The sequence below is a fragment of the Trichoplusia ni genome, chromosome 20 (assembly GCF_003590095.1).
Source record: "Trichoplusia ni isolate ovarian cell line Hi5 chromosome 20, tn1, whole genome shotgun sequence".
Lineage (NCBI taxonomy): Eukaryota > Metazoa > Arthropoda > Insecta > Lepidoptera > Noctuidae > Trichoplusia > Trichoplusia ni.
In genome coordinates, this window is record NC_039497.1 from 1,798,386 (window position 1) to 1,810,895 (window position 12,510).

The 12,510-nt window shown below is 36.6% G+C and overlaps 2 protein-coding genes across 2 annotated transcripts; both read right to left on the minus strand.

Annotated features, from left to right (window-relative positions):
• Nucleotides 1-33: 33 nt before the first annotated feature.
• On the minus strand, nt 34-12,307 carry LOC113503934 (xanthine dehydrogenase-like). The gene is made up of 9 exons (XM_026886078.1): nt 12,150-12,307; nt 11,827-12,065; nt 2,429-2,611; nt 2,111-2,331; nt 1,823-1,903; nt 1,148-1,441; nt 821-982; nt 608-736; nt 34-522 (listed from the first exon to the last, which is right to left on the minus strand). Exons 1-9 carry the CDS (start codon nt 12,305-12,307, stop codon nt 34-36), a joined length of 1,956 nt encoding a protein of 651 aa, XP_026741879.1.
• LOC113503896 (xanthine dehydrogenase 1-like) lies at nt 2,894-3,492 on the minus strand. Its single transcript, XM_026886030.1, has 3 exons — nt 3,450-3,492; nt 3,146-3,300; nt 2,894-3,058 (listed from the first exon to the last, which is right to left on the minus strand). Exons 1-3 carry the CDS (start codon nt 3,490-3,492, stop codon nt 2,894-2,896), a joined length of 363 nt encoding a protein of 120 aa, XP_026741831.1.
• Nucleotides 12,308-12,510: the final 203 nt, after the last annotated feature.

Genomic DNA, 12,510 nt, shown 5'->3' on the forward strand with positions numbered 1-12,510 from the left:
ATTACCTACATATCATATAGATATAGCATATTCTCACCGGTTTTGATCCATCTTTAACGCCTTTGCGATCATTATTTGAATACCTTCTGTCCAATGTGTTGAGGTATAAACATCCAAACCATGTTCAGAAGGTTTAATGACAGTAGTTAATGTTTCAGTAGAAAAATGGTACTGCCCATAAATTGTATTGGACCCTTTTATTACTTCTTCAACGTTTTCTCCTTCATCTGTTGCATTTAGTTCAGCAAAGAGTGTTGTTCTCTCAGGATTATTTTTGGCCTCTTTTATATCAACAACCGGATCTTTAATGTTTTTATATGTTGCTTGAACTAATTTGGCAGCTCTCTCAGCAATGGCTCGAGTTTCAGCTACAATAACTCCGATGGGTTGGTTATAATATTGAATGGAACCACTGGAGAATACTTCTTCAGACGAAATGAAAACAAAGTTAAGTGGAAGAATAAATGAATTGATTCCTGGAATGTCCTTAGCTGTGTAGAATGCAATAACCCCCGGGTATTCCTACAAAAAATAACGGTTATTCATAAATATTTTACACTACCTCTAGTTTTGTACTAACAAATAGACAGAGATATATCAGTTATACCAGAGCCTTGCTTGCATCAATGGATACAATGTCGCCGACAGCTACAGTACTGAGAGCGAGAGCGCAAAATACTTCGTTAAGATATTTTGGAAGGTCATCAACAAAGAAAGCTTCACCAGAAGTTTTGAGCTGGAATAAACAAAGAATGATTAATCTTTTGATTTCTTTAAAATCTATGAATCCATTTTAATTTTCAATGACTTAAGTATTTACCAAAGCGTCGACTTGCATTATTGGTTGGTTGACAGGCCAGATTGTTTGATTGGTTTCAAATGTTTGAACGGCTCGAGACACAGGTCGAGAATCATGGAGGTTGATAGCTCCAGAGCGATAGCGACCATCCACAACATTAGCAGGTGCCAGTTGCAAAAGTCCCTACGACAACGGTACAAAGATTAGATTAGTATCTACTGGATTAGTGCGCAGGGGAATGCTTGCATATGAATGCATCAAAATTATTCACACATACAAGAATTCACACACGCATCAACCTTTATGATAAAATTGTTTTCTAAGGTAACTTGCTCTTTCAGGAAATACCTTATAAAATAATCCAAGTGCAACTTTCTTTCTGTATTCTACAGAAGGTTCTGGAGGATTTTCAACTACCACCAACTCTTTCTCCAATTTCTCTAGTGCTGATTTCAAAGTCTCATTGGTGAATAATTTTTTCCCGATTAAAAACTCTTCTGTGACTGTGGCTCGAACAAAAGACGGTGAGAGAGCGCCGAATACAATCCTTGCGGTGTGCACTACATTGCTGGTTGCAGATTTCATTTTATAGAGAAACCCTGCATTTATCAGTGCATGAGCACTTTGTGAGCGGGGCATAACCTGAAATAGTATTATTTTTATCGCAAAACCATAATTATTGTTTAATAATAAAAGTTATTTGTGCTGTCTTATTTTCGTTTCTTCACGGTTATTTTCATTGAGTTTTGTCTCAAGTGATTTCACAAAAAAAATGTATTGAAATGTTTGCTTACCTTAAAAGTAACCAATCGACATTCCTTGCCTAAAGGAGGTAAAATTATATTTAAAATCACACGGCCTTTCATATTCATCTTAACAAAATCTTGCATCGTCAATGTCTTATTTGTCAAGCGATCTATTTCTAAAAGAACAAAATCATTATGCGTACTACATACGGTCAAATTGATCATCACACAAAACTAATTGGTTTTTATATTTACGTATGGTAACTTGAGCACCAACTGTCTCTAGAAGCAGGAAAACATCTGATGAGAACGAATTGTTTTGATTCTTCAGCATGAGGTTTCCAGCTATGGAGGCCACCTACAAAATAATACGTTTTAGGAGTGCATTGCGCAACTTTACTAATGAAACGGTGAAGGGTGAGCAATGTGGGGGGGTTTCAATTGAATTTGAAATTAAAAAAAAAAAATCTGTTCCTTTTTACATAGTTAAAATGAATGGCTTTGGTTTGTTGTAGATGATAAATAAGTACCTTTTGTTTTGGTTTATTAAAAAGGGATAACTTACATTTCTGACAGGAATATGTGCTACTTTTAAAATGTGAGCGTGAATTTTATCCAAATAACCAAAGTATTCGCTCTTAGCAACCGTTTTCAGTATCTCTAAAAACTCAGTGAGTGTTGTTCCAGCTTTTATTATTAGGTTCTGATCTAAAACGTAGCCTTTCAGTTCTTGGACTCCACTTATATCAATAAGAAGGCGTGGATACTCATCAATTGGAAAGACACCTGAAAATGTTAAGGCATTGAAATTGGTTTTTTTTTAAAAATACTAATAGCATAGTTGCGCAAAATATACGATATTGGAATCTGTAAGTTTACTAACCTTTTCCCGTATTACCATGAATAAGCATATAGGAACTATCGCCTTCTCTGTCAAAAATCTTGAAGATGTCTCTTACTTCTTGCACTCGGACCCAAAGTCTCCCATCTTTCAATTTAATTTCAATAATATCTTCTTTATCCACAAAGCACCACTCACTCTCCTCACAGTTACTCTTATCACACTCTTCGCCAGTCTTCTTGCAGATGTGAAGATCTTCAATATCAGGGAGAGTTATTTGTCTCGGAGCATCTTTGGCAAATTTCTTGAAAGCGTCAAGGATCGGTCTGTATCCAGTGCAGCGGCAGATGTTGCTGCCGAGCGATTTTTGTACTTCTAGCATTGTGATATTCGGATTTGTTTGGACGAGACTACAGAACGTAATGATGTTTGAATAGCATACAACTTATTATTTATGTACAAAATCATACAAATTTGAACTAAGGTTATTCGCTATTTGGTTTACCTTTACCTGTACATAGACATGACCAAGCCAGGTGAGCAGTACCCACACTGGGAGCCGTGGTCTTCCGCCAGGGTCGTCTGCAGCGCGTGGTAGCCTTTCTTCCTGTCCCCCAACTCTTCGATAGTTGTTATCTCCAAACCATGGCATGACACTACGGGCATCATGCACTAAAGAACGTAATTTTATAGGTCATTTAAATTAATATCCAAAGATTTTGATATCCTTTAATGAGCACTGTGCTCTCTTAAACTTACCGAGTTGACGCTGTAGGATGGTGTGTCACCGCGCCGCACGCTGAGCACGCACGCGCCGCACCCAGCCTCGCGACACATGTACTTGGTGCCCTTCAGCCCGATCTCGTCGCGGACGTAGTCCAGGAGTGTCACGTCCGAGCTCACCTCGCATCCCACTGCACAAGATATCAGTTATAATTTAATTAGATGTCGCAAAAAATCTAAAAAAAATCAACGTCTTACTGTCAGCCCATTTCGTTTGAGGCATCAGATCCTAAAAAAATAACTTGCCCATAAATTCACGTTTGACTAAAAAAATAATTACCTGAATATGGAACACCGTTTACTTTAAACTGAACTCGGTTCATCGTAGACAAGCAATTAACTCGCTGACAGTTAATTAAAGGAAAATTGATCGAATAATGCATATAATTGTATGGAGTACCAACATCATCGTATCTATTTAACTAAAAAAAGTACAGGAATAATTTAAGTTAGTAAGTACTAATAAAATTTGCATACAGTCTACATTTACTATCACTTACAGATCGCAGTTTCTATTACGCAGAAAGTACCTACATTTGAATAGTTACCCACTATTGAAGACAACAAACTCGTTTTTATATCTATGAACCTACCTACTATGCTGTAAGATAGGACTACCTACATGGTGATTACATTGAAGGTGTGAAAGAGATAGACTACGCTATATAGCGTGCTGTCACATTTCCACAACTACAATTATAGTACTGTTAGAGCGGCAGGGTGTCGACCAACTTAACAAACGGCATCTAATAGTCCCTCACTAGCTGGCGGCTTAATGAAATGTCATATTAAAATATTCAAACATTTACTATAAATAATTCCTCAAAACATCGAAAATTCAAATTTACTTTAAACGTTCTTTTGTTTTGCGACAATTGAATTGAAAAGAAATCAATCAAGATAATTTTTCGTAATGGGTAATTAAATAGTATAGATAACAAAAATTTAAACATTTATTCGTGACATAAATGCGATATACACTGAGTTCAAATAGTCTTCTTGATGCGTCATCGTCGTGCCAAGCGGTGTACTTGCGGTGTGTTACTTATGGCACGGTGGTGTAAGTTCAGTCAATAGATGCTTCCTCTTCCGAGGGAGTAGAGTTCAATTCAAAGTAAAGGAAACTTCCAAAAAAGGTGTATTTTGCTAAGGTCGTCGTTCGAAGATCGTCTGAATATTTTTATCTATGTATCTATATTATTTTTTGATGGGATGCCAGTGCAATAGATATTTTAATTTGCTGCATTAATTCTATTCAATTTACTTATCATCACCTCTTTAGTCACGTGGGACCCTTAAATTATAAATCAAATTATAAGGTTTTATATCAATTAGGTCCATACACTTGCAAAGCGACCCATTGATGTCTGCTAGTTACGCTGTTAGAGTGTAGAGTAGAGTAGTTATAGTGAAAAACTGGCAACAAACTCGATAAAACACAAGGTTAACTATGAATAACTCATACAGGATATACCATGTAGGTACTATGTCGAAGTTATTTTTTTCAAATAAAATAAATCGTTTTGATTACAGTTTTTTTTAAATTATTATTTATTAATAAAGTAATTTCTCTTAAATTCTAATAAAACTTAAAATCAGCAACGTTAGTCGATGTGAGGAGGCATCTTCTTTCAACGGTGTATGGTCCATCTGCGGAAAGAGATCACGTTGTAAAATAAAACGAATGTATGCTATGATCAACGTAATTAACAATATTAGAATCCCTTAACGGATCCAGCGAACTTATTTTTGTCTTTTTGTGAATCTAAACGAAACATAGATAACAAAAAAAAACTTTCAGTCTTGTCATCAAGCTGTGTAGAAAGAGTTCAGTGATAACACACACGAACAGTTAAATTTATATATAATAGATAGGTAAAAAGTTTGTAACAATTAAAAAGTTTAGCCTCGGAATTAGTAGTATCTAGGAACTAAACTAAACTAATATTTACATTTTGAAAGCTATATAATATAAAAAGAAAAATATGCATTATTTACAAAGCGTCAAAAAAGATATCCTCATCCCTGCCAAAGTCGGGAAACGTGCCCAGAAGGCTGGCTGCATTGCAACGTTGTATGGCAATGCTAAGTCTTTGGGCAAAATATAGACCAGCCTTCTGATCACGTGTAGAGTCGACCAAACGCTTTGCGAGTTCTTTATAAAGAACTCGTGCACCTGGTCCCCATGTCCCGAACGTTTCGACCCCAAACGGGTCAAAAATATAATTACCAACAAGGTTATTATATTTCCGCCGTTTTAGGGCTTCCGCGGCTCCAGCAGCAGCGCCCGGCGAGACCGCTGAACTTAGAACATGGGATGGCGCGAGGGTGTCGACGCATGTCGCGTCCCACACCAAAGGCCGACCCAATTTCCAAGGCAGCAATGACATTCCGTCAGGTCTCTTACCATCGTTGCGTACCAAACCATTGGGTTCTAAAACGGCAGGTACACCAGCAGTGACAAGAGCACGACGAATGATGTCATTAATATTTGCATGACGCGGTATACGCCCCGCGCTCCTGCCGCAGGACAGGCCATGATGACCAAGGCCTCGGAATATGTTTAAAGAACAAAATAAGTTATCAAATGGTTGTTTGTTTATTACTATTATTTTCAATGTAATTTTTTTTATATTATTTTTAAACGGAGTTCTAAAAACAAATTTTAATATTTTGGTGAATGATTTATTTATACCTTCTGGGAACCATTGCTTTGTAGGGATCCCCGACTCCTGCCTGGCAGCGACTATAGCTGCTCGTATTGCGAAGGCTATGACGATCGACATACATATCGGTGGTTCACCAATACCTAGTATATGATAATATAAGAAACACATTAAAAGAAACTAAATAAAACTAACTAAAGGAGGAGCTCGTGGCTAAGCTATAACCGCATAAGTGATACGATCACAGGTTAAGCTATGCTTGACGCGGTTGGTCTGTAGATGGGTGACCATCTTTGTCATAACGAGTTCCTCCGTGTTTCGGAAGGCACGTTAAATTGTGGGTCCCGGCTGTTATTCTTATATCTTTGACAGTCGTTACAGGTAGTCAGAAGCTTGAAAAAGTCTGACAGCCAGTCTAACCACGGGGTATCGTGTTGCCCAGGTAACTGGGTTAAGGAGGTCAGATAGGCAGTCGCTCCTTGTAAAACACTGGTACTTAGCTGAAACCGGTTGGACTGGTAGCCGACTCCAACATAGTTGGGAAAAGGCTAGGCCAATGAATGATTAAAAGAAACTAAATCTTAACGACGAAAGCAAAAAAATGGCTTTAAAATTAAAAAAAACGAAAGATTATGAGTTTCAGTAAATCTTGAAATAATTTAAACATTTACGCTTTACCGCAAATAAGTATGACAGTAATGAGAAGAACTAAACCACTAAAACCACCTACTTAAGAACAACTAAGTGATTGACGTTGAAACAATGACTATAATGAGATTTAATACCTACATTATAGGGAAACTATTATAAGAATATTACACACAAAAAAAAATACGCGCGAAAAGCATTCCCCTACCTTTACAGTCGGATAGAGATGAAAGTTATGCGCTAATAATATCTAATTTTTTAAATTCTGTTGAAGTGGTTGTTGTTAAGGTACACCATCAATATTCAAAGCCCCACACAATCGGCAAGATATAGTAAACACAACCAACAACAATGTAACGAAAGATTAAAATAATATTCAAAATGAACAACATAAATTTTAAGGGAATAATAGGATCATAATGGAGACCAATGATAAGAGTTTCCCAAGGAAATAAATTACATCGTTCCTTGTAGACAATGGCCGACCAATTACCATGAATATACAATGTGATGTTATCCCTCAAAATGCTGTGTATTGGCCGAAGTAGCGATAATTATGAAGTCAGAAATTGCCCAATCGTTATTTATTGACTACCGCAGCAACTAAGGCTTTTGATTTATAAATCTACTACAAGGGTATTAAGTTTAGTTCGGCATATATTATGACTAGTTTGTTCTCGCAGCCTCGTCTGCCTAGATGTAGGTTAAAGCTGTTAAAGCATTACCATTTGAAAACCGAAGTTTTATCCTTCAAAACTTTCATGAAAATCGGTTCAAGCGTTAAGGCGTGAAAAAGTAACAAACATACTAATAATATTAGTGCGATGTCATCATTGTAGTTTCAAATACTGGCAAATGATATACACTACTTACACTTTGATCCAAAAAGGAGATCCTCAGAGTAGGAATTCTTCCTGAAATAAACTCTCCAATCTTGCGGAATATCCCTGGCTAGCGGCACGTTGTAGTTCCATGTTCTATCAGTGAGGAGTTCTCCAGTTTTTGAGTAGACTAGATTCTCGCACGTCCAATAACCCATACCCATAATAAATGCTCCTTCTACCTGTTTAAAAAATAATAGTTTCTATCAATTCCGCAATATAATCATTAATAAGGACCCTTAGATATTGTTGAATTAAATCGTTATTTTACAACATCTAAATTCACTCACCTGGCCTACATCAATCTCTGGACTGATACTCAAACCTACATCTTCACAAAGGTCAACCCTCAAAACTTCCATTTCTCCAGTTAACACATCAATTTCCACTTCAGCGAGAGTAACGCCATAAGCAGTATGAGTGTATTGTTCCGTCACCTTCGTAAAACCAGTAGTTTGTAAATCCACATTATTATTATATGCCTCAGTTATCAGTTCTTTCCAAGTAGGATTATCCATGTGATCTCTTACAGGTTGAAGTCTTGCTAAGAGTTCCTCACAAGCTCGTCTCACACCAACTATAATATTCTGATTCAGAATACTACCGCCCGAGTAGTTGCAGTTAGGGCCAATCATTGTATTATTCTCTTTAATTTTAATCTTTTCCACAGGAATGTTTAGTAAATAAGCTGCTACCTGTACAGCCTTGGTATTTATACCTTGGCCCATTTCGATTCCTCCGTGAGTAATGACAACTGTGCCGTCACCTCGGTAGACAGACAGACTAATGTACATATTCAAACCACCAAAAGGAGTCCACCTGAGGAATGCAAATCTCAAACCACGTTTTTTCCATCTGTTGTCAGAGTTGAATTTTGTTACCAAGTCTTTCCGATTCTTGTAATCAGATTTTATGACAATATTGTCAAGCATTTCTTTAAGGGAGCTAGCGTGCTCTGGGTCTAAGTTAGCAAGCCTCACGTCTAGATGGTCTAATTCCATCTGATATGCAATTTGTTCCATGACCATCTCTGCCATCGCTATGTTTTCAAAAGTACCTGCGTTAAATCAATAATACATAGCTAAAGAAAAAAAAAATGTTTTTTGTATGTATGAGTCAATTATAATTATTTTTAGGTTACCTGGAGCTCGTGCCCAAGTATTTTTTGCAGTATCAGTCGTAGAGCTGAAAGTCCTAAAGTTCCATCGGGATTTCTCATAGGCGTTATTATAAACTCCCAAACCTAGTAGGTTAAACTGCTCATTAATCTTGTACCCGTGATCTTCATAATTATCCAAGTTCAAGTATTGAATTTTGCCGAAACAGTCAACTCCAGCCTGAAATATTTTTTATCACGTATAAATATCATAATTATGTTATTATCTCAGTATTTAAAAGTTTTCAGTTCCATTTCCACCGGAGATGTCTGAAGGAAATGTGTCAGAATCAGAAATACGTACAATGATGTCAAGCTGTGCTTTCAAAATGTATCGTATGTAGAAGAATAGCAAAACTGTGAAAATGTGAATATTTTTATTTATTAACAAACACATTCCTCGCTACGCCCAGACATCTCTGGTAGAAACGCAGCCGTAATATACTCTTTATTTTAGTTAACATTAAAATGATCTTACCTCAAACTCTGAAAAGCATGGCAACCGTTTACCTACAGCCCGCATGTTGGTAGTTAAAGACTGTATAAACCTGCAAGGCCTGTTGAGCTTTTTCGCCACTAAGGCGGCAGCTACAGATCCTTGAATTATGCGCGTTACTTTGATGCCAAAAGAGCCTCCGACTCGACGCGTATGTACGTCAATCCTAGTATAAGCAAAATGTGTAGTTATATAACTTGTAACGGTTCAAAATCAGTTGAAAAAAATGATAATTAAAATCTCACCGATTCTGTTCCATTTTCAAAGCCTTAGAGATCATTATTTGAACACCTTCTATCCAATGTGATGAGGTATGTACGTCTAGCCCTTGTTCAGAGGGTTTAATGACTGTTGTTAATGTTTCAATAGAGAAATGGTACTGTCCATAAATAGAATTGGCACCCTTCACAACGCTTGCAACGTTTCCTCCTCTATCAGTTGCATTCATTTCAGAAAATAGTACTGTTTTATCAGGGTTATCTTTATTCCTTTTTACATCCATGATAGGCTCTTTTACGTTCTCATAAATGGCTTCGACCAATTTTGCAGCTCGGTCAGCAATAGCTCGAGTCTCAGCCACAACTGCTCCTATGGGTTGGTTAAAGTATTGCACGTGACCACTGCAAAACACTTCTTCGTCTGAAGAAAATATGATATTCAGTGGTAAAATGAATGCGTTTACTCCTGGAATATCTTTAGCAGAATAAAACGCAATGACGCCTGGGTATGCCTGAAAATGAAATTTCGAATTCACCTTATTAGGCAAAAACTCTTGTTATGATAAAAGTCAACAGTTGTCATTACCAGAGCCTTGCTTGCATCAATAGACACTATGTCACCGACAGCTACAGTACTAAGAGCAAGGGCGCAAAATACTTCGTTGGGATACTGTGGAAGATCTTCAACGTAGAAAGCTTCTCCAGACGTTTTAAGCTGTTAAATTAAGCCAAAAATATATTTTTAGTCGAATTTAATTTTTTCAGGCCATTCAATTGTTACATTTGCTACTTATTATAGTTACCTAAGCATCGACTTGCATTATTGGCTGGTTAATGGGCCACATTTTTTGATCGGTTTCAAACATTTGGACGGCTCTGGACACAGGCCGTGTTTCATGGAGATTAATTGCTCCAGAGCGATAGCGAGCATTAAGGATATTGGTTGGAGCCAGCTGAAGCAGTCCCTGAAATAACAAGCAATATAAATAAAATACTAACAAACAACTTCAAAATATTTAAAATCACCCAGATTTCTGATAAGCATTTCTGTTTCACTCAAATATTTGTCTATGTGAAAGTCTATATACATAATTCTAAGGTCAATTATCAGAAACTTTTAAGTACTTTGTAAAACAATCCGAGAGCAACTTTCTTCCTGTACTCCACTGAAGCTTCTGGTGGATTTTCAATTACAATTAGTTCTTTCTCCAAAATATTAAGTGCAGAACCTAAAGTTTGATTTGTAAACAATTTCTTCCCGATTAGGAACTTCTCCGTTTCAGAAGCGCGAACAAAAGATGATGAGAGAGCTCCAAAAACAATTCTTGCGTTCTTGACTATGTTGTCAGAAGTAATTTTGTATAAAACTCCGGCGTTTATTAATGAATGTGCGCTTTGGGAGCGAGGCATTACCTGAAACAGATTGAGTTTCATTATTTCACATCATTTCTTTTTTATTTTCATTTAGTTGAGAATAAGTAAACTCACCCTTAACGTTACTAATTTATGATCATTAGTTAGTGGTGGTAACATTATATTCAAAATAACTCGACCCCTCATATTTGTCTTCATAAACTGCTGCATTGTCAAAGTCCTCTTAATCAAGGAGCTTATTTCTAAAAGTTAAGAATTGCTCTATAAACCCGTAACATGCTTTTTAAACTGAAATATTATTAAACTTACGTATGGTAACTTGAGCCCCCACTGTTTCCAAAAGCAGAAAAATATCTGAGGAGAACCAGTTGTTTTTGTTCTTTAACATGAGGTTGCCAGCGATGGACGCTACCTTAAAAAAATATATTTTTAAGAAAAGATAACATTATTAAAATTTAACGATGCTCTTCCAAAAAAATTAGCCATATTTTTTTATTTGACGATAGTCACATTGATTTTAAAGGGCGACAATATGGGTAGGTATCTACGGCTGTTACCTTATTACGCTTAAACGGATTCGTTATGAAATTTAGTATAGGGTTAACTCATAAAAAATACACACGCTTGCCAGTCTTAGTTAGATTTTTTTTACCTAACTTATCAACGTTAAGCCCAAATCTCTGGAGTTTGAATCTTGAATCCCATCATCACTATTAGTATCATGTTTAAAAGGCCTTGTGTTGCTACCAGATACTAGTACGTGTACATCATAAGTTTTAAACCTACTTACATTTCTGACAGGGACATGTGCAACTTCCAGGATATGATCGTAGAATTTCTGCAAATACCTAAAGTTTTCTCTATCAGCAGACTTTTTTAATATCTCTAGAAACTCAGTTAGTGTTGTTCCAGCATTCACTATTAGATTCTTATCTAGAGCGTAACCTTTCAGATCTTTGACACCACTTATATCAATAAGGACTCGAGGATACTCATCTATTGGATAAACACCTTGAACATGGAAAAAAATATTGTATAAAGTTTCAAGACAAGTTATACATTTATGATTTGACTGTAGAAACCTTTTACCTTTTCCAGTATTACCGCTCATAAGCATATAGGAATCCTTGCCTTCTTTTTGAAAAATCTTAAATATGTCCTTTACTTCTTGCACTCGGACCCAAAGTCTCCCATCTTTTAATTTAATTTCAATAATATCTTCTTTATCCACAAAGCACCACTCTCTCTCCTCACAGTTACTCTTATCACACTCTTCGCCTGTCTTCTTGCAGATGTGAAGATCTTCAATGTCAGGGAGAGTTATTTGTTTCGGAGCATCTTTAGCAAACTTTCTGAAGGCTTCTAGGATCGGTCTGAATCCGGTGCAGCGACAGACGTTACTGCCGAGTGATTTCTCAATCTCTAGCATTGTGATATTTGGGTTTGTTTTGACGAGACTGCAAACAAAAAGAACGAATTTTTGTTTTTTATTATTTACAGGTGCCATCGAGGTCAGTCATTTGTGATTATGGTTAGTTTACCTGAACATAGACATGACCAAACCAGGTGAGCAGTACCCACACTGCGAACCGTGGTCTTCTGCCAGGGTCTTCTGCAGCGGGTGGTAGCCTTTCTTTCTGTTTCCCAACCCTTCAATAGTGGTGATCTCCAAGCCATGGCATGATGTCACGGGCATCATGCACTTAAAAGTTATGTAAAAATTTCATTACATTCTATAATTTATAGCGAAACGATATTTTTTTTAAATTAATTTACGTATTAAAGAAGAGAAACTGTTTTGGGCTTTATTTACATAATTTTATATGAAAAGGTACGTAAGTGCAATAAAAATACGTTTGGGTTGGTAAGCTATAGTTAAAAAAATCCACCAATACCAGAGCA

Excerpts from the sequence above, each read along its gene's own strand:
- LOC113503934 (XM_026886078.1), bottom strand. The coding sequence starts at position 12,307 with ATGATGCCCGTGACATCATGCCATGGCTTGGAGATCACCACTATTGAA. Across the intron at positions 12,066-12,149 it reads TTGGTCATGTCTATGTTCAG|TCTCGTCAAAACAAACCCAA; the intron begins GTAAACTAACCA and ends TTTTGTTTGCAG. Across the intron at positions 2,612-11,826 it reads GTGCTTTGTGGATAAAGAAG|AGTGTGATAAGAGTAACTGT; the intron begins ATATTATTGAAA and ends AGACTGGCGAAG.
- LOC113503896 (XM_026886030.1), bottom strand. The coding sequence starts at position 3,492 with ATGAACCGAGTTCAGTTTAAAGTAAACGGTGTTCCATATTCAG. Across the intron at positions 3,301-3,449 it reads AAACGGTGTTCCATATTCAG|TGGGATGCGAGGTGAGCTCG; the intron begins GTAATTATTTTT and ends TATCTTGTGCAG. Across the intron at positions 3,059-3,145 it reads CATCCTACAGCGTCAACTCG|TGCATGATGCCCGTAGTGTC; the intron begins GTAAGTTTAAGA and ends TACGTTCTTTAG.